The sequence below is a fragment of the Globicephala melas genome, chromosome 1, assembly GCF_963455315.2.
Source record: "Globicephala melas chromosome 1, mGloMel1.2, whole genome shotgun sequence".
NCBI classification, from domain to species: domain Eukaryota; kingdom Metazoa; phylum Chordata; class Mammalia; order Artiodactyla; family Delphinidae; genus Globicephala; species Globicephala melas.
The window spans coordinates 155,540,292-155,567,044 of NC_083314.1; the positions used below are offsets into that span (position 1 = coordinate 155,540,292).

The following is a 26,753-nucleotide window of genomic DNA, read 5'->3' on the forward strand; positions in this document are numbered from 1 at the left end:
TATCTCGGAATTTTCTTTCCACAAAAATTTTAAGACAATAGTCATTCAAAAGGAAGCTTCATCTGAATGGTTTGGTTAATAAGAAACAAAAAACTACTGGGGTAAAATATAAGTGCACATTCCAGAAAATATAAGTGCAATTCCAATTTATGTGTGGCATGAAAACTCATTATCACTAAACAAAAAATGGGTGAAAAATTGTAATTTATTGAAACTCAACTCAAAAAATATAAGATGCTGTAGTGTACAATATATTACACAGAGCACCCTCAGGTGCACATTCAAGTCAAGTAAGAACATATCCCTTTCCCTAGCCCTCCCACCCTGGGATCTTAGTATTTGTTCCATATACAATCATGCACACTTAATTTGAAAAAGGAAGCCCCAATATATTTTGATGTATTAATTAGCACCAAACAAGAATACAGTTCCATTTTTTTTAATAAACAAACAAAAAAAAACCAATCAATAAACCAACTGGAGAGCTAATGGACTCAGCCAATACTGCTGACATAGATATTATACATTCATGTAAATACACAGCCTATTCTACCCTAAACAATGGTGTGGCTGGTTCTCAGCCTTTGTTCGAGTTGGCAATTGTCCCCATGTTGCAGTGTTGGAGCCAGTCTGTTTCTAAAACAAAATTGCTATTTAGGAACTTCCTACACAAAGCTCATCTGTCTTTTTTGTTGGAAACAACTCTAAAATTGGTGTGGAAAACTTAGATCTTTCAAGGACAACCACTGGCCGAAGATAATGAAGCTGTTTTAAGGCAAGTTCTCCACAGTCTGTTAATGCTTTGTCCAATACGACCCTCAGGTTTTCCAAGGGAGGAACTGTTGTCGTCTCAGCTACTATTAAAGGTGGGATTGCAGTCAGGTTCTCATGAATTGCAGAGTCACTGGAAGAATGAGGTATGTCAACTTCAGGGTCATTGTCATTCACCATATTATTTGCCATAACACTCCCTGTTAAGTCATTACTGGGTTGTGAAGAATTACTTAATGGTAAGTGCTCTGAAGGCTCCCAATCATCAAAATCATCTTCTTTCTCTTCACTTTCCTGAATAAATTTCAGAAATGAAGATTCAAATCCCATGGGTTTGTAAGTCTTCAAATCAAATGACCTGGGATGTGGATGCTTCCTAAAATTCTCTTTTGGGACATGGGTTGAATTTTTTACAGTGTTTTCTTGCCCTGAACTTTGCTGCCCGGTTTCTGAGTCTTTGATCCTTGGTAAAGGCAGCTGGAAACTTGTGAAATAAGTCCCACTTTCAGTCCCATCAGGATTAGGTATGGAATTTTCTATTTTACAAGGAGGAGGCTGAACTGTATTACACTGTTCCAAAGAAGTGGTTTCTGAACTATGGTTACATTTCAAAGTTCCTCTGTAGAGCAGAGTATCTGCATCAAAAACTGGGTTGCTTTCTGTACATCCTTTCTGATCTCCATCCCTTTCACCTGGATAAAGGGAATCGGTGGTCTGGACAGGTATGCTACTGTCACCTGGGGAATGGCTGTGCTTTGTGAGCTCTGATTCACAGCTTCTATCTTCTTCTTTCTTTATACAGGGTTCTGCTTCAGAAGGGGGCTCCTCCTTAATTTTGGTACCGTACTTAACACAAACGACAAGATTTTCCATCTGTTGCTCTAAATAGGCACTACTCATCTGATGGGTACGTTTGTAATGCCTCACTATGCTGCTCTCCAACTTCACCACAGATAAGCATCCTTGAACCATGCAAGGGTACTGCGTGTGCTCAGAATGCTCCACACACATATGGAGGGCTTCAGCTCTTGTTTTAAAACTAATCGGAGCTTTCTTTTCTTTGATTAAGCCACACTTTTTAGCCTTAGCATTAAACGATCTCCTGGTAGTCTGATGTTCATGCCCCTGAGGGTGAGTTTTTTGACACACCTTTTCACTCCTTAGTAGCCTTTCATTTGCCACTTTCTGGCTTCTAAACAGATCATCATAATAGTCCTTATGTCGATAATATACATGTTGAGAATAATTACTGCGATGGGTGAAAATCTGGCCACAGCCATTAAGATCACAATGAATTTCATAATCTGAATGTATTTCTCCTTCAATATTATGCTGTTCCATCAAGTGGTGCTTCAACTTGCTGAATGTATAAAAAACAGCCGGGCACTGAGGCTGGTTACAGGAAAACCTGGCCGCTGACTCTGCTTCAGAAAGCACTTTCGGCTCTTCAATGTGGTCTAGGTTATGAGAGTCACTACAGTGCTTAGCAAGAGCTTTAGAACACAGGAAACGCTTGTTACATTCCTTATACTTGCAAGCAAATATCTTTTTGCATTTGACAAGTTCCCTTTTGGTTCTCGCTTTATCTTTCTCTAAACATAACTGTTCTTTGTTGTATTGATGTACAGTCCTGTAATGGCGAATCAAGCCTTTTAGATTGGTGAATGAGGAGTTGCAAGTTTTATGGATACAATGGAATGGTTTGTGGTATTTATTCAAAATATAGCAGAGATTTCCTTTAGCAACAGTTCTCCTGCTACCTCTCCCCTCTCTTCCTTCTCCTTCTTCTCTATGGCTACCTATTGGTGATGATATATCAGATGTTTTACTTTCTGTTTCTTCGCACGATGACTCCAAATCTGTTTCTGAACTGCATTCATCCTTTTTAGAATGACAGTGTGGCTTCTCAGAGTTACTGCTGGGATCACCTCCAAGTTCCACGGAACAATCACCTTTCAACCTGTCTACTGAGCATGGACCTTCATGATCACATTTTTCATTATCTAATAGTTTTTGAGTTACTCTGTCACTGCCAATTTGATGTTTATTTTTATAATGAATCCTAAGGTGTGTTTTTCTTGTAAATGACCTTTGGCAGATATGACACTGGAACGGGGAATACCGATGTTGAAACATGGTTAGCTGAAGGACTTTTTCTTTTGAGTAATTATGTTTCTTAAGATAATGCATTAACAAAGCTTCTCTGGTCACAAATTCATATTTGCATCCTTGAAGCTCACAGAAAAAAGGCTTGGCTGCCAGCTGTGCCAGGTACTGACTTGGCATATTTTCATCTTGATTCTGAAAATTAAGGTCTGAGATTGTAGGTGACACCGCTTGAAGAGACTTAGCACCACTGGATGGGTACCCCTGCAATGACCCTGAGAAAGATCCATGTGTTATTGAGTTTTTCAAGCTTAAATGCTTCAAGCGTAACAGAAGTTCCAACATGGTATCCTCTGTACACGGCCTTTTAGAAGCACAAATGGTGGCTTCTGAGGAATAACCCTGATGTTCTCGTTTACATTTAGTATGAATATTGTGATCTAGACCTTCATCTGGGGAGTCACTGTTTGTATCTGAGCTAGGTTTAGGTTCTGTATCAAACTTTTCAGTTGCTGGATTATGTTCATTACCCAAACAGGGAAAGAGATCTTTTGTCTTTACCTTTTTGGGTTTGAAATGGTATGGATGAACCTTCCTTAGATGCTTCTGCATGCCTCTCGCGTTTTTGTACGTGGAACCACAGCCATCAAAACCACAGGTAAACTTAGTCCCATCAAAACAAACTGCCACATTGGAACATTTTTCTTTTAAACCGGAGGGCACAAAGACTTTCTCGTGAGACAATAATATATCCTGCATGGTTTCAGAGTGATCCAGTGTGTCAATTAACTCTTCGTTCATGGAAGCTGAAGAGCTATGACTTAACTGATCACTAGAATTACTGTCACTGTTTTCTTTCAGATTTTCTGCAGTTTCTATTTGAGAACTAGCTGATCCTGCACAGAAAAGAAGATCCTCTGGTAAATGTGATTTATCAGTTTGGTCAAGTAGATGGGGCTGATCAATACAATCTTGCTTGTCACCTGCTGCAGGCTCAAGTTTCACTGATTTCTTCACATCTCCATTTGAACTTTCAACATTATGCATTGAGAGGTGATTCTGGTATTCAATTTTGGAATAATAGAACTTTTTACAGCCAACGAAGTTGCATGTGTAAGACGCATCCCTAAAGTGTTGTGCTTCATGGTGGTAAAGCTGTCCCAAGTCACTGAAAACAATATTACAGCCATTTAATTCACATTTATAACGCAGATCATCATGTTTTTGTTTATGGTTAAGCAGTTCATTCACTGATCCAAACCTAGCATAGCAATCTATAGATACACACATATAAGGCTGAGGACCACAATGCACTTGTTCATGCTCTCGCAGGTGAAAAGCAGACATGAAATGTCGTCGACAGTAAGTACACTTCTCTCTTCTATTTTTCATATCTAAGTAGTGCTTGGCATTTTCATCATTATTTTGGTGTTCAGCTTTAAGATGCACACTTAAGTATTTAAACTGCTTAAACACACGGGAACAGTCTGTGCCAGGACATGGGTACAAATCTCTGTCTTGCAGGTGGCAATCTTCTAATTTGCTGAATGTGACATACTCATGTGACTCTCCTTTGGCTTGTTCATTCAATGACTGACCTTGCTCTAGGGTTGCAGAAGGGCTCTTGGGACAAACTCCCTTCTGAGAGCCTTTCAACAGTAACTTCTTTCTAGAGCGGTCCCTTCTGCTTGGTGGCATTTTAACATGTTCCATCACATGAGGAACAAATATTTCTTTTCTCTTGAATTTTTTAATACAAACCGGACAGGTGTAAATTCCATCTTCCATATGCATCTTCGAATGATGAAGAATCCTGGCCTCTATACATTCCCGCTTACATAACAAACAGAAAAATTTATACTGAAGCCATCTCTGGTATCTTTCAGAAGAACCAATGGGTTTTTTGTCTCTTTTCTCCTTTTGGTGATCTGTCAAATCTCTTCTTCTATATTGTTTATCTTCTTTACTTTCCTCATAATCACTAAGAAATGACTCTAAAACATCTGTGTCATTAATAGACAGTTCATAGCCACTTAGGTCATCATCAGAATCTGAGGCTTCTTGTCCCAGAAGTTGGTGGCAGTGTCGTTTTAAAGTTTTCCAGTCCCAAAATTCAGGATCAAATGGCCAGTGGGCTTTTAAAGCTAGTAAAAGCTCACATCGGAGAGAATTCGGAACTGGTGCATTTTCTTCATCAAATTTTTGATCTGGTTGAGAATACAGTTCTTCCAACATATTAAATCCATCCAAACTGGGTTCAATTAAGAATTCTGTAAGCTGACAGGCTCGTCTAACTTCTAAATCTTCTGGTAAAAGACAAGCAATTGTTTTACAAACTGATGCCTTCATTTCTTCATCCTCACTTGATCTGAGTTGAAGAGCTCTGACACATAGTAAAATCGACACCCCAAGACCAGCATCTTGTGCCTGTTAAGAAAAATAGGGAAGAAAAGGTTTTTTTTCCCCAGTTTGGAAACATTACATAACTTTCACTGATAAGACACACACACACACACACACACACACACACACACACTTACTTCTTAAAACTTAAAGTTCTTAAATCTTTCTTCCTGCAAGTTACATTTAGATCCTCCTTCTTTCAACATGCAAAGGACTGGATTAGATGTTACAACCATGAACAACAACAATGTACATTTATAGAGTATCCAACTTTATAAGGCACTGCATATTAAAGCAGTCCTTAACCCTCAAGGAATTTATCTGTGTGCCAAATGTATAAAAGCACATAAATGCAAAGGAGCTCAGTCAGGATAAATAAGGTCACTGAAGGATTCAAAAAAGAATTGTCTCAACCTGGGCAGGAAGGATAGGGCTTAAATAAATGGGTGCAAGAGGAAACACATGCATAAAAGTGGGTCTAAGATTGAATTAAATTTAAAAAACTCATATGTCTATGTCATGAACAATTGGGTGTTTTCAAAACCTCAAGGCTTAGAATAAACGATCCTTTCCATTTCCTCCTAAAAGAATTAATACTCTATAGTTACAGGTGTACTGAAATCTCAGTTTCCCATGGAAAAACAACAGAAAATTTCTCTATAGCAGGAGGTTCTCAGAAATCAGTCAAAAAATCACAAAAAAGATCTGGTTGTATATGATAAAAGGTAAGTGCATTTAAGATGATTCTTTCATGTGAGAGGCTGAAAGGGTGCGTGAAAATAATATAAACCAAGAAAAGGAGGATCTTATGGCAGAGTGGCTTAAAATACAGTACTTAAGAGCACAGAATTTTGAGTATGACTCTGACTGACTTTGAACCCCAGCTTCACTACAGTGAGAAGTTTTTAACTCCTCTAAGCCTCAGTTTCCTCATCTGTACAATGATAATTATAGTGGCAGTATTGGATTTTCCTCCTAATGCTGTTATAAAAATGAAATAAGGTAACACAAAATGAGTATTACAATGTTGGAACATAGTAAATATTCAACAGAACCCCATAAAATATTTGAGGATAAATTCCACTGTTCAAACATCAATTTGCTAAGCAATTATTCTCATTGGGCACCATTCTAAATGCTGAGAACACAAAGAAATAATTACCATCAAGTTACAGACTCCTTACTACATCCTAGGCACTATTCTAAATAAACTTTTTGCATACATCATCCTCATTTTATAGATGAAGGAACCAAGGCTCAGAAAATTAGTTGCCAATGTCACCAGCTAGTGAGCAGAGGAGCAAGAATTTAAACTTAAAGCATCTTTTCCCAGCGTCTGAGTCTTAACCACTTTACACCCTATACCAACTCCAAAGTTAATTGACTTGGCGATATCCCATGTGCCCTTGATACAATACGCCAAGGCACTTCTTCAGCTTCCTGGTTTAAAACCTAACAAATTATTCATATCTATCAGTTTCTTCAAAATTCAGCTCCACATTCCATATCCTAATTCTAATTTATTCATCACTCCTTTAACAAGTAACTTCTTGGTATATCTGTTCAGAATGTATAATGGTAGTTATTTTTTTTTTGAAAAGTGTTCTTAATGATTTCACAAATTTTACCATTTCAACTACATTAGGCTGTTTAAGAAACAACACACATTCTTTGCTGTTTATCTCACAGTCTTCCAAAGGGGTTAAGTAACTTGTTAAGAACCTATGATTTTAAAACTTAACAGACTTTCTCCAAAAGTCACGCATCTCTAATTTTCAGCTTCTTTATTACTAAAGAGAAAGGATTAAACTAAATAAAGTCATGTTTTGCAAAACAGTACTACTTATATGTTCCACCAAAAAGGGCCCTAAGGCCAAATAAACTGGCTTCAAGATTATCCCTCTTCTTATGCCTTCTACTTCAAATATAACCACATCCACATCCTTTCTTCTGTCATACTATTTTTGAAGTCTTGAGAGAGACCCTGGATTCTCTAAAGTCATCCCTTCCAATATGACTTTCTCAAGTCACAGAATCAAAATTTAACAACTCTGAGCACTTTTAATTGATCATTTGGTTTAAGCTCTTTGTTTACAGAAAACTGAAGCCCAGAACATAAGGAGGTTCTATTACAAGGCCCTCCTTCCGCAAGAGACCCAACGCCCACAAAAGCTTTTCAGCATCATTAACCTTTTCCTTCGCAAGGTTGCTAGCTGTGCTAATATCATTTCACCTCTTCTTTTACAAAAACAGAACACCTGGTTTTATCTGGTTACAAAGTCACCTGGAATAATCAAATAATCAATATATCTCCTAGCTTTCCCCTGCAGCTAGATGTAACCGTGTCTCTGTGTGTGTGTGTGTGTGTGTGTGTGTGTGTGTGTGTGTGTGTGTGTGTGTGTGTGTGTGTGTGTGTGTGTGTGTGTGTGTGTGTGTTGGAAGGAGTGGGGGAAAAGGTGTGTCATAGTGTGGTTTGCTCTCCACTCCACTTCTCGCTATCTGGAATGGAGACATTATAGCTGGGATTGGAATATGAGATGGAAGCTAAGTGTTAACAGCAGATAAAAGGAACCTGGGTTTCTGATATGTGGACCCATGAGAGCAACCCTGGCCTGTCTACCTGGGTTATCTACCTGTATAGGAGAGGGAGAAACTTCTATCTTCTTTACACCGCTATCACTGTGGGATATCTACCATTCACAGCAGAACTACATCCCAACTGATACAGGTTAGATCACCTCTCTTTTAAAAAGCTAGAGGTTAAGTCTCTCAACTTGAAAAGAATTCCACATTCACTCCCCTTCCACCTACCAGTCCATAACTTTCCTACCCTTCAGAACAAATATAAACAAGGATTACAGTGGAAAATGTCCTAGACTAAGATGAAAAAGAAATGGGTTTTGGTTATACAAATGGACAGCAAATTCCTTGGTCTGTGTCAGAAGCCCACCTTCCCTAATCCTCTAGCATCTTTCCCATTTTTTGTGGTTCCTTGAGGTAAACAGAAATCTAAGATGACCCGCACTGACCTTCACTTTAGTATAATCTCCTTGCTTTGAGTATAAGCAGAACCTATAAATATCATTCCTATAATTATGTTACGTTACATGGCAAAAGGGACTTTGCAGATGTAATTAAAGCCTCAAATCCACTGATCTTAAGACATGTGGATTACCTAGACCTGACCTAATCACTCAAGCCCTTTAAATCTAGATCTGGAAGTCAGAGGTAGAGGAGGTCAGATTTGAAGAACTCCTAGTGCCTTTGCTGGATTGAAAATGAAGGAATGGCATGAGGGTGGTTTCTAGGAGCTGAAAACAGACTGTGGCTGACAGCCAGCAAGAAAATGAGGACTTCAGCCCTATAACTGAAAGGAACTGAATTCTGTCAACAATAAAAATGAGCTTAGAAGTGGATTTTCCACAGAGCCTCCAGATAAAAACTCAGCCTGGCCAACACCTCATTTTCAGCCTTGTGATACTGAGCAGTGAACATGCCACACTGTGCTGGACTTCTGCCCTACAAAACTGTGAGCTAATAAATGGGTGTTAACTGAAGTGCTAAGTTGTGGTAATCTGTTATGCAGCAACAGAAAATTCATACTTCCCTTAAAGATTGGGAAAAAAACAACAACTTTTTAAAGGCCAGTTGTACCACTAATTTTTTTTAAACAAGGCAAGTTCTGTAATTACTTGAACATGTTCTCTATGAGATAGGAGACACAACTTCATTTGCAGTGATTAGAAATAATTATCACCTAAGCTTATGCTTCAGACAACTTTTACCTTTTCCTGTCTTCACCGGAGAAGACTAGATACACGTATTTCAAATAAAGTATAGGATATGGAAGGTTACATTAAAGGAGATGGGAGGTATCAAAGATACAACTGTGCCTTGACTTTAGTATAAACAATCCCTGGATGTTGTCAAAGATGTAACCCATAAAACATACGCATAAACCATTATGGATATGGGTATATAGAGATCTCAGTCATGAGTAGGTATTAAAAACAAAACAGAAACAGAACATAGCATAAGAATCATCTCAAATCTCCAGGCTGGCAGTCTTAGCATACATTTATGGGGCTGAACTAAAAAAACAAGGCACTTCATTTCATTTTAGGAAATATTTATTTCTTTAAGAAAAACAAAAAACGAAAAAAACCTAACTTGTTTCCTAATTTGCACAGTTTATAATTTGTGTACAGTCGATTCTGGAAATGTTCTGTTAGTCTAAAACCTAGAATCTATCACTCCATCCTGAAGGAGCTGAAAAATACAATTTTACTTTCTTTCTTTATAATTATTATGTTAATTTGCAAACAAACATGCCTGTGTAAAATACAGAACACTGTTCTAGGAAAAGGAGATATAGGGTGGTTGAGGTGACAACCAAGAAACATAATCTTTCCCTCCTCCAGTGGTCTGTCAAGTCAATCACTATTTCCCATGAAAAAAAAATTGTAGATTCCTAGGAAGTAAGTCTGTAGAAACAGCTAGATATGTCCCATTCCATAACCTTATTAAACCCCATTATTTCTCATTTTCCCTTATTTAAAAGGAGTTTCCTGAGAAGTTATCTCCCCACTCATTTCTTCCCTCCACAACAATCAGCATAAAAAGCATAAATTACTCACTTCAGTTTGTATAACTCTAATCAGGCAAAATAAATGCTGCTGTGTTTTAGCTATGACACCAAACTGACGACAGCGCTCCAAAAAAGTGTCTATAGAAGGATCGATTCTTCTTTGCAGTTTACTCCAAAAGAGAGTCAATTCCCTATAAAAAGAAAGATTATGGTAAAACATTTAAAGCAACTGGTATTTGCTACCCCAATTTTTTGGTTTGTGAAAAAGTGACAGTAAGTAAAACCTAGAAGAAAAAAACTCTATATTCTGCTTCCTCTCAAACTAGTAAAATTATTAAGAAGAATCCTCCTTGAAAATTCCCCCACTTCTTTCTTCTTTGTACCTGGGCAAAAATAAAAACAACAAAAGACTACTTCCTTTATGCTGACATTTTCAAAGACTTACTTAGATCCCATCTTGTTCCAAAAGGTTTTACCCCTTACATTGGTAATTATACTGACTGAATTAAGCCCTGTCCTAGTGCGCAAGGATCATCAGACATCGATACGCTGCCAACAAAGTGTATACAACTATGAAATATTCTAATGGTATAGTACTTCACCACGTTAATCTCATGGGCCCTTTACATCTCTAAAATGTCATGATGCTACTTAGGTCTGTATCTTGGAATGATAATATCTTAAATATTACTAATAAAATTATTAAAATGGCACTCTTGGAAATGGCTAAAATACAAGAATCCCACAAATATTCATTATGAAAACTAAGAAAAGCTTGAAAAGAATAAGTTAAATAAAAGTACTGAATGGGCTAAGAGAAAACTCTAAAGGAAAAGCACTAGAAACTCAACAAATGCCCAGAATAGAAATGCTAATGTTAATATGAAATGTGAATTCAAGGAAAGTTCCTTAGCAAAACAGAAGAGAATGCTATCACTTTAAAAAACGTGACTGGGGACTTCCCTGGTGGGGCAGTGGTTAAGAATCCACCTGCCAATGAAGGTGACACGGGTTCGAGCCCTGGTCCGGGAAGATCCCACATGCCACGGAGCAACCAAGCTTGTGCGCCGCAACTACTGAAGCCTGCACACCTAAAGCCCGTGCTCCGCAACAAGAGAAGCCAATGCAACGAGAAGCCCGCGCACTGCAGCCAAGAGTAGCCCCTGTTTGCTGCAACTAGAGAAAGCCCTTGTGCAGCAACGAAGACCCAACGTAGCCAAAAATAAAATAAATAAATTTATTTTAAAAAATTTTTTAGGGCTTCCCTGGTGGCGCAGTGGTTAAGAATCTGCCTGCCAATGCAGGGGACCCGGGTTCGAGACCTGATCTGGGAAGATACCACATGCCGCGGAGCAACTAAGCCCGTGTGCCGCAACTACTGAGCCTGCGCGTCTGGAGCCTGGAGAGGCCGTGACAGTGAGAGGCCCACGCACCGCGATGAAGAGTGGCCCCCGTTCGCCGCAAGTGGAGAAAGCCCTCGCACAGAAACGAAGACCCAACACAGCCAAAAATAAATAAATAAATTTATTAAAAAAAAAAAGTTTTAAAGTGACTCTTTTCTGTACAACCTCAATGGATACTGTGTATTTGTTAAATGATTTCCATTAAAAAATAATATTATTTTCATGAGCCTGTTTTAGAACACTAATATCCTATTATTGCTATTAACACAGACTATTCCAGGAAACGATACAAACCCAAAGCTTAAGAAATGAATACACCTTTTTTTATAATAGATTTAAAAACAAACATGTTTAACAGAACGTATTTTCTTACATTTTTAAGGAGGTAACTGGGATTCTCATATGGTAAAATTCTTACGTAGATATAAAACTTGCTTCAAAGATTGAAATAAATATGTCTCAAGACATATATGATTAAAGCTTATAATATTTAATGATGGAAAATTTGAGCTATATATAACAAGTAAAATTAACTTAAAATGCCTTTAAATATTTGTGTTTGGTGACTAGCATTGCTTTCCTAACCAGAAAAAGTAAAAACTGAGAACAGCTACCAGGCAGGCAAGTAACTGGGGTGACTGTTCATTTTTAAACTTAGAAGACTGCTTCATTCACATGTAAGCATGTTACTTATAAAACTTTAGAGAATAATGCAAAATTCTGAATAACGAAGGAAATGGAGAATTACATATGCTCTCAGATAAAGTAAGTACCTACCAAAATATATGTGAAATCTATGCTATCTGAAAAGAACAAAATTATCAAAGCTAGTAAAACCTGATTATGAAGATAAAAGGGTAAAGGATATCTACTATCTAAAATTCACCAGCTAGCTACAAGTTTAAAGTTAGGCAAATCTGATAAAGTGATAAAAGGCAGGTTGAGAATTAAAGTCTCTCAAAATGATTTTTTTTAAAAAAATCAATGTCTAGGGCTTGATTTATTCCAAATTTAATATTTCAAACTCTAGTTAACTCCAAATAACCACGATCAAAAAAGAACATTTCTATCATGTGTTTTATATTTGTACACTTATTTCCACAGTTACAACTGAGCGATTTAAAACTATTACCAAAACAAACTAAAACTACTATTACCCACCCAAACATACAAACATGCCTGACACCATGAAAACCGGTGGATTACTAGTGAGAATGCCAAGATGTCACTTTAATCTTCCATTCAAATCTGCACACTGGAACAATGAAACCACCAACAGCAACTTATAGCCTCCTGGATCATACATGCACTAGGACAATACTTCTTCAACCACTACAATGATGTGATTTTTAAAAAAATGGACCACCATTAAAGAATGTATTGAAAATGATTCTACTATATGGATGCTTCAGATGATTTACTGCACCCTCAAATTAGCCCACCGCCTACCTCAAGACAACAAATTATATACAAATTCATAAAAATTGGAGAGGAAATTTAGTTCTATTAATAGTAGGAAACACATTTTGGTAGACATCTAGCTACCAAGCAAGAACCTTAAACTGCACTGTTTCTGCAAAGCAGGAGGCCCACAATGTCAAACTGTGATCTAGAATTTAGGTATTTTAGAAATGAGGCAAAGAAAACTTCGTGGAATTAAGGAATGACCACTCCCTAAAGAGGGCTCCTGCAAATACAGATGATTCTCATGACTTCATTTTTCCTCTAAAAAATTCAGTTAAATAAAACATGAATGGATATCTGGATCTGGTCTTCGCCAGGTGCTGGGGACTGAATTGTAAATTAGACAACATACATGACGACCCTGGTATATCACAGTCTAGTTGGGAGAGAAGCGACACGAAATTACATCTGAAGAAACACAAACATACAACATAAAAGATTTAAAGCTCAGAGGTGTTACAGAAACCAAAGGTCAACCTATCAAATACTCACTGAAAGCTTAGTGTAGAGGTTTAAGGTTCAACTGTATCATTTTATTTTAAAGAAGCAGCAGCAATTACACATCTGTATGTACACTGTCCCATTCAAAAGGGTTATCTTTCTCACTTGCATGGCTACTCTAATTATGTTACCATTGCTAGACAAATATAGGGAACTCATTCCTCCAGCACTTCTTTGATTTTTGCAAATAGCCAAAAATCTTTCGGGGTTAAGCTTAATGAATAAGCTGAGTGATATACATTTTGAGATCAGTAATATGGTAATTGCTATAAAGTAATGATATATTTTATTGTAATTTGTAAATGTCTCTGAAGGAAATTTAAAAGAATAAAAAACTGTTTTGGGTGATAGTTACATAGTTTCCCTTTCAAATATCTTCAATGGTGACCAAATTCGAGAATGACACTAAATAAATTCTAATATGTGTATTTAAAATAAGTGCCTGCTTTTATTATCATATTCCAACTTTACTGTCATCAATAAAATACCAATTAATAAAAAATTTTTTTCTTTTCTAGACAAATACTCCCAAATAGCCTACTATCTTCAACACAGGACACCTCTAGCACAACAAAAGAATCTATCCTATTTGAACAGAATTCCTGGGACTCATTTTCCTTAGTAAAATTCACTGTTTTTATGTTATGGCTATGCTAACTCCAATATCCCACTACCACCGCCTCCCCACCCACCCACCCCCAAAGCCTCTGAAAACAACAGAAAGGCGACAAAAATGTTTTAAAATTCTAAAATTTTATATTCTATTTCCCTCTGAATTGCTTGGAAGAAGCTTACTTTTAACAAAGTGTGAAGTGATTTAAGATTTTCTTTCCTCTCCTTTACTCATTATAGCTCCTCAGGAGGCCAATAAGAGGGAAATCCCTTTTAATCCCTTCCTGCTGCAGGAGAACAGCATTAATCCTAGACTCACTAAAAAAAAGGGAAGCTATATCAAGAATATTAAAAGAACTGTGTGACTATAGTTTGAAAAACACTTTATAATCTGTAACACATCCCATACGTGATTTAATGTATTCTTTGCACTAAAAACCTCGCTATAGCTAGCAGATATTTTTTTCATTATACGCAAAGAAAACAACTGTAAAAAGAAAAAATAGGGGTTATTCCACAAGTAAATACATCTGCTTTACTGAGGTTAAATCTCTAATGAATGAAAAACAAATTCTTCTACTTGATAATGATCAAAAATCTCACTGCTCTGCTAAAATTCTTTTTACTTATAGCACTTTTTTTTTTTTTGGTTAGCTAACAAAATGCCCACAATGATATTTAAGCCCCTATCCCAGTATCTCCTTTCTCAGAGGAGATATAAGTCTGGCACAGAGGACTTAGCAGAAGACTGCGATGTGAATTCTGTCCCTGTGCCAAGAAAACAACTGCACAGAAGAAAAGCACTGTATTAGGGGTCAAAACGCCTGGGCTTTACTCTCTCTCTACCACTTTAGCTCTGAGACTGTGGGCAATTATAAGACTTCTCAGATCCTGTTGATCCTCCACTGCCTTATCTGTACAATGATTATTAGGAGGACTGGGAGAGATAATTTAAGGAACTCAAATAGTATTTGTATAAAAATTAGTAAATAAAAAGAAATACAGCAACATAAAAAATACTAATAATTATAAAACTTTATAGATATACACAGATGCTCCAAAGGAAGATCAATAAGGGCTGAAGTATATGAAAGGTTTTATTAGGTTTTCCTATATACAAAATGCTTACTTCCAACTTCAAGCCATTCTTAGAAGCTCCTCTAATCAAGGTTATGCAAATCTAACCCATTCTTTGAATTAAAGCTCAAATACTACCTCCTCCCTGACACCTTCCTTAAACACTGGTGTACAGTGAGCACCGTTCTCTAATCTCTTACAGTGTTTTCTGTACCACTAATCTGATACTTATCCATAGAGTCTTGCATTTTAGAGGTTTCCTGTGTACCACATTTGTCCTGCTGTCCTAAATAGTTTCAATACAGTTAGGATGAAAGAACCAAGGGTTACACTTACTGTGACCTTTTTAGCAACTAAGTACTCTGTAGGCAAACAAGATATAAATTGAATTAAAACCAAATAATGCAATTGTGCTAAATAGTACCAAAGTTGCAAAAAAAGATTACAATTCAAATGGGTTTCCTTCTCTAGTGCAAGTTTGACCTAGAAACCTAGATAATTAGTGAGTTTCCAAATAAGACGGGAAAAGTGACTATCAGAAGATGTAATAAATGTAAAGGAAAACAACCTAACGCCAATTTGGTTTACACGGCCATAATTTTATCTTCAAAGAAGAAGATATATATTGAAGTTAACAGACAACTCTCCATGGAATAATCAAGAGGAGCTCAGACTTTTTACTCTTTCTTTATTTTTGGACTCTCCTGGAAAAGATTAAACCAATAATATTTTTAATTGAATGGTTTAGCTTTTAAGAAAGATTTAATTCTCATGTCATCATTTAATCTGCTTAGTCTTCAAGTTTGAAATAAACCAACATTTTACATAAACCCTAAATGCTATATACTATGTACTAACAAATAAAGGGAATAAAAACTAAATATACTTACCAAGAACAATATACGCTTGCAGTTTGGAGCTGCTGGGTAAGGTAAGTCGTACAAAGAACAAATGCTGTGTTATCCTGACCCTCGGATTCCAGATTACATATGATGTCTAGTACCTCCTTGCAGTCGACCTTTGCAATCTATCAAAAATGAGATGACTAAGTCAAAAAGAAAATGGTGACTTTTCTGTAAACTTTGTTATATAACATGAAGCTTCTTTGTAACATTTTCTATCTTTGGTAATTGATGAGGCAAGAATTAAGGGAGATATAATTTTCTTCTACTAACTAATAGCTGAGTCTTCTGGAATAAAAATTTCATATAAGAAATTATTAAACAGAGAAGAGAACAGATGCTATGAGGAAGTTTCACTGCAGTCCCAACACAGATAAAACATTTTTGTACAGTTAAAAAAATTACTCATGAACATTGTTACTATATAAAAGAATCAAATTATGTATAACTTCAGGTTATTTTCACCTTTAGTACCATCAACTTTTTTCCCCCTGTTTTTTCTTTCTTTTTCAATTTAATTCAAGTCCCTCTAGTTATACAGAAAAATAACAAGCTTACCCTTACTCCCAGTAGGGCTAAAGGAGGCCAGCTGAGAAACTTTTAAATATAAATACTATATCAACATATCATTTTTTCATGTAATTAAGGAAAAACTATTTTGTATAACTGAGTTTTTCACACAACTAAAACACTTTTCGAAACACATCTTTTTCATTTACACTATTTATAGGAATCTTAAAAAAAAACAAAAACAACCAACCTCTGGGCAAATCAGTAGAATTTTCCGGGGCTCTTTTTGTATAGTGGTAAAACAGTAGATTAAGACTTCTGAAGACCCTTTCTCACTCTCTATTTTATCATTTCCCTGTCTTAATAAACAGAATATGAAGAACAGAGTCTATTTCATGACTGTGTCAGCATTATAAATGTCAATTATACTAGGCACCAAATATACAAAACAGTGATACTTTCAGGACAAATGAAGTGTGTATCAGGGCAAATGAGGCATATAGAGTTTAGCTCATCTCCTTCCAGAGTGCTATGCAGAACCACTCTGGTGGTTCTAAGTCTCTAATTTTAGTTACACCCTCAGGTAGGCAAAGAAAGGCTTCTTTCTCAGCTTAGCTCAAATGCCATTTTCTCACTGAATCCTTCCCTAATTGCTAAAAGCACGTTTGAATCCCTGGCAAAAACTCTACTCTCAAATTCTCCTTTGTAGCATTTACCACAGCTGCAATTCAATCATTAGTTGAACAACTTATTAGCATGTCTTCTCTGCTAGAATATAAAATCCATGTGGTCAGGATTATGTACATCTTGTTCAAAACTCAGCACTTATCACAGTGTCTGGAACATAGAAGACACTCAGTAAATACGTGCTGATAAATGGAATAAATGAATCACGTTTAATTTAAAGGTAAAAAGTTCATGTTTAAAAAGTGAAACTTATTTAATACTGTGTTTTCTAATCTTTGGAAAGACAATGCAATGACATAATAAGCAGTGTAGTGCAGTGGTTAAAAGCAATTATTGTAGAACCAGACTATATATACATTCTCTTCCCAGCTCTATAGCTACTAGCTGTGTGATCCTGGATAAGTTACGTAACTTCTCAGTAACTTAGTGCCTCAGTTTCCTCATCTTTAAAATGGGAATAACAGAACCTTCCTCATAGTTATTATAAGAATTTTTAACATGTGTCAGTACAGCACAGTGACTATAGTTAATAATACCATATTGCATATCTGAAAGTTGCCGAGAGTTTATCTTGAAAGTTCTCATCACAAGAAAAAAATTTTTTGTAACTATGTATGGTGACAGATGTTATCTAGCTTTATTGTGATGATCATTTCACAATATATACAAGTACTGAATCACGATGCACACCTAAAACTAATATATGTCAATTATACCTCAATTTCTAAAAATGTGCTATGTGTACCTATTAGAGCTAAATTTAAAAAATATATATGTTTTAAAAGGGATTGGCAGGGCTTCCCTAGTGGTGCAGTGGTTAAGAATCCACCTGCCAATGCAGGGGACACGGGTTCCAGCCCTGGTCCGGGATGATCCCACATGCCGTGGAGCAACTAAGCCCGTGCGCCACAACTACTGAGCCTGCGCTCTAGAGTCCGCGAGCCACAACTACTGAAGCCCACGCGCCTAGAGCCCACGCTCCGCAACAAGAGAAGCCAGCGCAGTGAGAAGCTGGCGCACCGCAACGAAGAGTAGCCCCCGCTCGCTGCTACTAGAGAAAGTCCGCGCGCAGCAACGAAGACCCAGCACAGCCAAAAATAAATAAAATTAAATTAAAAAAAAAAGGGATTGGCAAAAAGGAAGCACTTTAAAAGCGCTGTTAAAAATTGTTTTCATTGGGCTTCCCTGGTGGCACAGTGGTTGAGAGTCCGCCTGCCGATGCAGGGGACACGGGTTCGTGCCCCGGACTGGGAAGATCCCACATGCCGCGGAGCGGCTGGGCCCGTGAGCCATGGCCGCTGAGCCTGTGCGGCTGCAGCCTGTGCTCCGCAACGAGAGAGGCCACACAGTGAGAGGCCTGCGTACCGCAAAAAAAAAAGAAAATTGTTTTCATTAAAAGTAATAAATAAAATGCTAGACAAAAAAATTGTTTTCACAAAATATATAAATTTTAAAAAGAAAAAATAAAAAAGAAAGTGAACCTTAAGAATACTAGAAAGTGGGCTTCCCTGGTGGTGCAGTGGTTGAGAGTCCACCTGCCGATGCAGGGGACACGGGTTCGTGCCCCAGTCCAGGAAGATCCCACATGCTGTGGAACGGCTGGGCCCGTGAGCCATGGCCGCTGGGCCTGCACATCCGGAGCCTGTGCTCCGCAGCGGGAGAGGCCATGGCAGTGAGAGGCCTGCGTACGGCCAAAAAAAAAATAATACTAGAAAGTATTTCAAAAGATCACTCTCAGATGCAAAATCACTCGATGTAAATTAATTTGTATCTAACGAGTATTGGGAGGGAAAGTTAAGTTGTTAAAGCCTAAACATAATTAAAGTTAAGCTCAGGTTTCAGGGAAAAGAATAACATCATACATTATGAAGATGGAATTATACTGATGCCCTAAACAACCATATCCTCATCCATAGCTGAATGAATCAGAAGGGTCATGCAGAGAGGAAATGCTCACCACAGAGCCACTTCAAATTGTACTGACTGAAGGACCAAAGTGAGAATTCACAGCAAGTAAAACCAGCTGTTCCAGAACAGCCACCACCTACCATCCACACCATGTTAAAGCTCCTGCTGAAAACCAAGAATTCTAAAATTCAATTTTGGCAGCAATATAACATCTCCAAGCTGAGAAATAGCATGAGCAGCTCTCTATGCCAGACATATAAATCAGAATGGAAATAACACACAACTTATACTTCTAGAATATTTTTTATCCATTTCAAATAACTTTTATTGTATTTTCTCATTTTATCAACATGGTAAGATCTGTAAGACTGGCAAGGCTTTCTGGATATATATCTGAAAGAAATGACTTGAAATCAGTATAGTTTTTAGTTTGATTAGCTTCTATTTATTAGATTTCTCCTGATTATAAAAATGTTTATAATAGAAAACCTGAAAAATATAGAGAATAAAAATTAGCCTTAGATCTTACAACTCAATAATAACCAATGTGAGTTTTACTCCAGTATTCTGTCTATACACACTAACTGTATAGCAAACAATATATGACTACTGCAAATATGTACCTATTTTAAAGAAAGGTTGGATTGTGTTGATTGTATACCTGTTATTTTACCCTAATATTCTGGTGTGACTTAAGCAAGAGTTTTTATCAGTCCACAAGATAGACAGGAGAGGGTAAGTGGATTGTCGAGGCAAAGAGAGCAATAAGGAGATGTGAAGAAGAAAAAAAAAAGGCAGTGATGGGGCCTCCCTCGTGGCGCAGTGGTTGAGAGTCCGCCTGCCAGTGCAGGGGACACGGGTTCGTGCCCCGGTCCGGGAAGATCCCACATGCCGCGGAGCGGCTAGGCCCATGAGCCATGGCCACTGAGCCTGCGCGTCCGGAGCCTGTGCTCCGCAACAGGAGAGGCCGCAACAGTGAGAGGCCCGCGTACCGCAAAAAAAAAAAAAAAAAAAAAAAGGCAGTGAAAAAGTAATAATAATGATAATAATACTTCTAAATCTTATACAGCATTACTATATGTCAGGTACTGTTCTACAAATTCACATAAACATCCCCAGATCTACCCCAGATAATCTGGCTCCAGAGTCCATACTCTTAGCCACTATGCTACAGTGAGATGCTTTAACAGTGGAAATGATAATACCTTATTACTGTGTGCTCTTTGAAGGCTTGGAATATGGTGACTGTTCTATGTCCAAGGGTAGTCAATAAACATTTACTGAATCAAAATGAATGGATAGTGAGCAGAACCAGCCAAGAACTCAGAAGCATGTGAAAGACTATTCAGGCTCATTCATTCCACACCATGTTCTCACCTTAAGCCTCTTTCAAATCCTCACCAGTCCCCTCAGATCTTTCCTTATCAAGGTCTACCTCATAACGAAAGTCTGATAAACTTAATGATACAAAAATATAAATCATGCGTAAGCACTATCAATGACATTGGAATTCACCAGAATCAAAAATTTTTAGGATACAGACAAGAAGTGGCTAATGCTGGGAACTCAGGTGTCAAAGATGAAAACATATCACCTTACCCTATGAATTTTTTTTTTTTTGCGGTACGCGGGCCTCTCACTGTTGTGGCCTCTCCTGTTCAGGAGCACAGGCTCCGGACGCGCAGGCTCAGCGGCCACGGCTCAGGGGCCCAGCCGCTCCGCGGCATGTGGGATCTTCCCGGACCGGGGCACGAACCCGCGTCCCCTGCATCGGCAGGCGGACTCTCAACCACTGCGCCACCAGGGAAGCCCCACCCTATGAATTTTATATATAATGGTTACATACTTTCCTGCCAGCCCTGGTGCTGAATAAGGAATAAAAACAAAGAGTTGGACTTAACAAGAATAATGGCTTAAGGGCTCCCCTGGTGGCACAGTGGTTGAGAGTCCGCCTGCTGATGCAGGGGACACGGGTTTGTGTCCCGGTCCGGGAAGATCCCACATGCCGCGGAGCGGCTAGGTCCGTGAGCCATGGCCGTTGAGCCTGTGCTCCGCAACGGGAGAGGCCACAACGGTGAGAGGTCCACATATCACAAAAAAAAAAAAAAAAAAAGAATAATGGCTTAAAATTCTCCTGTGACAAAGCACTTAGAAATCCTGGATAAAACACAACAAATATGTTTCCTAAATACATAGCTGAAAACTCAAGAAAGAAGTTTAAGTGTGAATGGACAACTGCCTTAACTTGCTGGGTTAGAGATAATTTCACTAAGAGGCTTGGGTTTTACAAGTCGTGGTTAGGAGATGATAAAGCCTGAACCTGAGAAGTTGGCACTGAGCCCTTTGGCATAAAGTTGGAACCCCTGAAGAACTAAAAACTCAGAGAAAGTGTAGACTAAAAAAAGGTGGGCGGGGGGGGCAGGGATATAACAGGAAAATGTATTTGTCCACCTCAACCTGGGTTCTTGTGGGATCAAAAAAATTTTGAGAATTTATAATCTTTCCTCGTTCAAACTTGGAGTCTGATATAATACTATTGTCTAAAAAACCCAAACTGAGAAAAACAAATAAAATAAAAAGAAGATTCTGGCTGGTAATATCTTTAAATCACCCGGCAGAAGCAAACATAAACATGATTTATACAGATATATGCTAACTAAGGCCTATGAGAATTCTAAGACATAAAGTATTCCCTACCCCCACTCAACCCGCCAAAACTGAGGCTCACAATCCCAAACTATAAAAAGCACAAATAAACAAGCCACTCCAGAAAATGTCAGCACATACAATAAACAGCAAGATTAGACGCCTGAGAATTGCAGATTACAGAATGCACAGCACAAAGACTGAACCCTAACCATGGACTTTGGTTGGTTAAAAAAAAATTAAATAAGGGCAATATGAGTTTGATAATAACTCGGGAAAAAGAGAGACAGAGACAAAAACATGGAAGAACCTTCAATGCCAATCTGAAGCCAATCTGAAAAGGCTACATACTATATGATTCCAACTACGTAATATTCCGGAAAAGGTAAAACTATGGAAGCAGTAAAAAAATCAGTGGTTGCCAGGGCCCTGAGAGGAGAGAGTGAGGGATGAGTATAGGAAATCTTTAGGGCAGTGACACTATTCTATATGATTCTGTGATGGTAGATACATGTCATTATACGTTTGTCAAAAGCCATAGAATGTACAACACCAAGAGTGAAGCCTAATGTAAACTACGCATTTTAGTAAATAATAATGTACTAGCTCACCTACTGTAATAAATCTAACACACCAGCTGCAAGACGTCAATAGGCGACTCTGGGGGTGAGGGAGAACATATGGGAACTCTGTACTTTCCACTCAATTTTTCTGTAAACCTAAAACTGCTCAAAAAAAAAATCTAACGATTAAAAAAACCCTTTGATCATTTAAAAAATTAAATTGTCTTTTGATTACTGATTATTAAAGAGTTCTACATGTATTCTGGGCTCAAGTCCTTTATCAGATTATATTACATATATATGGTTTGCAAATATTTTCTCTCCTTCCGTGGATCAACTTTTCACTTTCTTGACTGTGACAAAGTTGGATGAAGTCCTATTTACTTTTCCTTTTGTCACCTGTGTTTTTGGTGTCACATATAAGAAACAACTGCCTAATCCAGGGTCTTAAAGATTTATTCCTATATTTTCTTCTAACATGTTACAGTTTTAGCTATTACATTTAAGTCTATAGGTCATTTGGAGTTAATCTCTACATGTGGTATCAAGGGTCAAACTTCATTCTGTTACAAGTAGATACCCATTTGTTAAAGAACGAACTACTGAAAAGATTATCCTTTCCCCCATTGAATTATCTTGGCATCCATGTAGAAAATCAACTGGCTGTAAGTGTGAGGGCTTATTTCTAGACTCTCTCTTTTTTTCTTTGGCTGCACCACACAGTATGCGGAACTTCCCCGACCAGGGATCAAACCCATGCCCCTGCATTGGAAGCACAGAGTCTTAACCACTGGACCACCAAGGAAGTTCTATTTCTGGACTTTCAATTTTAGTCCATTGATCTTTTCGCCTACCCTTTTGCCGGGAAAACACCGGCTTGATTACTGAAAATTTTTAGTGAGCTCTGAAATAAAGAAGTGAGTCCTCCTACTTTGTTCTTTTTACAAGATTGTTTTGGCTATCCAGGGTCCCTTGAATTTCCACATGAATTTTAGGATCATCTTATCAATTTCTGCAAGAGAGGAAGGCAGAATTTTGACAGAGATAGCACTGAATCTGAGGATCATTTTGAGGAACACTGCCATCTTAACAATACTATCTTCTGGCCCAACAACATGGGATGTTGTTCCATATACTTAGCTTCTTTCAACAACGTTTTAAAGTCTTCAGTATACAGGGGCTTCCCTGGTAGCGCTAGTAGTTGAGAGTTCGCCTGCCGAAGCAGGGGACTCAGGTTCGTGCCCTGGTGCGGGAAGATCCCTCATGCCGCGAAGCGGCTGGGCCCGTGAGCCATGGCCGCTGAGCCTGCGCGTCTGGAGCCTGTGCTCCGCAACGGGAGAGGCCACAACAGTGAGAGGCCCGTGTACCGCAAAAAAATAAAAAATAAAAATAAGTCTTCAGTATACAAACAAGTCTTGTACTTCTTTTAAAAAAGTTATTCTGGGCTTCCCTGGTGGCGCTAGTGGTTGAGAGTCCGCCTGCCGATGCAGGGGACTCGGGTTCGTGCCCCGGTGCGGGAAGATCCCACATGCCGCGGAGCGACTGGGCCCGTGAGCCATGGCCGCTGAGCCTGCGCGTCCGGAGCCTGTGCTCCGCAACGGGAGAGGCCACAACAGTGAGAGGCCCGTGTACCGCAAGAAAAAAAAAAAAAAGTCTTCGGTATACAAACAAGTCTTGTACTTCTTTTAAAAAATTTATTCTGGACTTCCCTGGTGGCGCAGTGGTTGAGAGTCCGCCTGCCGACGCAGGGGACACGGGTTCGTGCCCCGGTCTGGGAAGATCCCACATGCCGCGGAGCAGCTGGGCCCGTGAGCCATGGCCGCTGAGCTTGCGCGCCCGGAGCCTGTGCTCCGCAACAGGAGAGGCCACAACAGGGAGAGGCCCGCGTACCACAAAAAAAAAAAAAAAAAAAAAAAAAAATTATTCTAAATATTTTATTCTTTTTGATGCTATTGTACATGGAATTGTTTCCTTAATTACATTTTTTGTACTGTTCATTGTTAGATGTACATAAATAAAAATGATTTCTGTATATTGATCTTATTAGGATCATTTATATACAAGATCGTGATATATGCAATTTAGAAATACTCATACATCTTCCTTTCCAATCTAGATGCCTTTTAACTATTTTCTTGCCTAACTGCTCTGGCTAAAGCTTCCAGCACAATATTGAATAGAAGTGTCAAAAGCAGACATTCTTGTTTTGTCCCTGATCTTTGGGGAAAACCACTCAATCTTTCATCACTAAGTATTATGTCAGCCGTGGGTTTCCTCAAATGCTCTTTATCAGGGTGAGGAAGTTTCCAGCTTATTCCTAGTTTGCTGAGTGTTTTTAACACGAAAAGGTGTAGGATCTAGTTAAATGCTTTTTCTGTCTCTTGTGACAAACATGTAGCTTTTGTCTTTTATTCTATGGCACAGCATTTACATATAACCTACGCACATCCTTCTGTATACTTTAAATTACTTCAAGAATACTTATAATACCTAATACAATGTAAATGCTATAGAAATAGTTGTTGGAGGGGGCAAATTCAAGTTTTGCTTTCTGGAACTTTCTGGAAACTTCCCCTGAAGATTTTCAATCCACAGTTGGAGGTGGAACCCATGGATACAGAGGGCAGACAGTACTCCTTTTTCTATACTGCTGGATTTGTTTTGCTGGATTTTGTTGAGGATTTTTGCATCCATATTTGTTACAGATATTGGTCTGTACCTCTCTTTCTCTTGTTATCTTAGTCTGGTTGTGGTTATCGGATAATAATGGCCTCACTGCATGAGTTTGGAAGGATTCCGTCCTCTTTTATTTTCTGGAAGACTTTGCGAGGGACTGGTGTAAATTCTTCTGTATGTTTTGCACAATTGACCAGTGAAGCCATGTTGGTGTGGGCTTCTCTTTGTGGGAAGTTTTTAAATTACCTACTCGATCTCTTTACTAGTCATAAGTATATTCAATTTCTTTGTGAGTTAATTTCAGTAGTTTGTTTCATTCTAAGATTTGTCCATTTCATCTAAGTAAATCTAACATTTTGGTGTATAGTTGTTCATGGTATGCTCTTATAATCCTTTTTATTCCTGTAATATCATTAGTCATGTCCTTTTATTCCTGATTTTAGTAATTTGAGTATTCTTTTTTTCACGTTCAGTCTAACTAAAAGTTTATCAATTCTGTTGATCTTTAAAAACAAACTTTTATTACTTTTTGCTATTGATTTTGTATTCTCTATTTCATTTATTTGTACTCTAATCATTATTATCTCCTTCCTTCTGCTAGCTTTGGGTTTAGTTTGCTCTTCTTTCTAGTCTTTTAGGGCAGATGGTTAAGTTATTAATTTGAGATCTTTTTTTTTGGCCACACTTGCGCAGCTTGCAGGGGGATCTTAGTTCTCCGACCAAGGATTGAACCTGGGCCACAGCAGTAAAAGCCCAGAATCTTAACCACTAGGCCACCAGGGAACTCCCAAGATCCTTCTCTTTTTAAGATTGACATTGTACAACCGTAAATTTCCCCTAAGTGCTGCTTTAGTTGCATCCGATAAATTTCAATATGTTGTGTTTTCATCGTTCATCCCAATGTGTTTTGTAACTTCCCATTTTTTTCCTTTGATCAACTGCTTATTTTGAGGTGTTGTTTAATCTCCACAGATCTGTGACTTTCCCAAATTTCCTTCTGCTACTGATTTCTAATTTCATTCCACTGTGGCCAAAAAACATACTTTGTATGATTTCAATCCTTTTAAATTTATCAAAGTTTGTTTTATGGCCTAACATATGTCTATGCTGGAGAACGATCCACGTGCATTTGAGAAGAATGTATATTCTGCTGCTCTTGGATATTCTATAAATGTCTGCTAGGTCTAGTTGGTTTATAGTACTGCTCAAGCCTTCCATTTCCTTGTTGTCTAGTTGGTTTATCCACTACTGAAAGTGGGGTATTAAAGTCTCCAACTACTATATTTGAATCGTCTATTTCCCCCTTCAACGCTGCCAGCTCATGTATTTTGGGGCTCTTCTGTTCCTCAGATTGAGTAATCTCGATTGACTTCTTTCTCTTAAGTTTGCTAATTCCTTCTTCTGCTAATTCAAATCTGACGTTGAGCCTCTTCAGTGAATTAATTTCAATTATTGTACTTTTTCACTCCGCAGTCTCTATTTGGTTCTTTTTTTCTATTTCTTTACTGCTATTGTCTACGTCTTGAGACATTTTTCTCATACTTTTCTTTAGTTGCTTTAGTTCTTTGAATATACAGTTAATCTTCATTATTTGCAGATTCTGTACTTATAAATTAGCCTACTTGATGAAATTTATTTTTAACCCCCAAGTTCAATACTCACAGTGCTATCACAGTCATTCACGAACATGCATATAATGGCAAAAAATTTGAATCCTCTCTTGAGCATGTTCCCAGCTAAGGTCAAACAAGGTGTTGCTCTGCCTTTTTGTTTCAGTTCTCATACTGTAACAAGTATCTTTTTCATGTTCTATTTAGTGCCACTCTTTAATGTTTTTGTATTTTTCACTGGTGATTTCACTGTTTAGAATAGCCCCTAGTTGTAGTGCCAAAGTGCTGCCTAATTTCCTAAGTGCAAGAGACTGTGATGTGCCTTA

The 26,753-nt window shown here is 38.0% G+C and overlaps 1 protein-coding gene across 1 annotated transcript in view; it reads right to left on the reverse strand.

Moving 5' to 3' along the window:
* Window positions 1-319: 319 nt before the first annotated feature.
* RLF (RLF zinc finger) overlaps window positions 320-26,753 on the reverse strand; it is an 82,778-nt gene continuing 56,344 nt past the window's right edge. The window contains exons 6-8 of the mRNA XM_030868067.2: window positions 15,816-15,952; window positions 9,918-10,059; window positions 320-5,304 (exon numbers count right to left, since the gene is read on the reverse strand). Coding sequence (XP_030723927.1) covers window positions 655-5,304; window positions 9,918-10,059; window positions 15,816-15,952 — 4,929 coding nt within the window. The 3' untranslated portion in view covers window positions 320-654. The remainder of the gene's footprint in view (window positions 5,305-9,917; window positions 10,060-15,815; window positions 15,953-26,753) is intronic.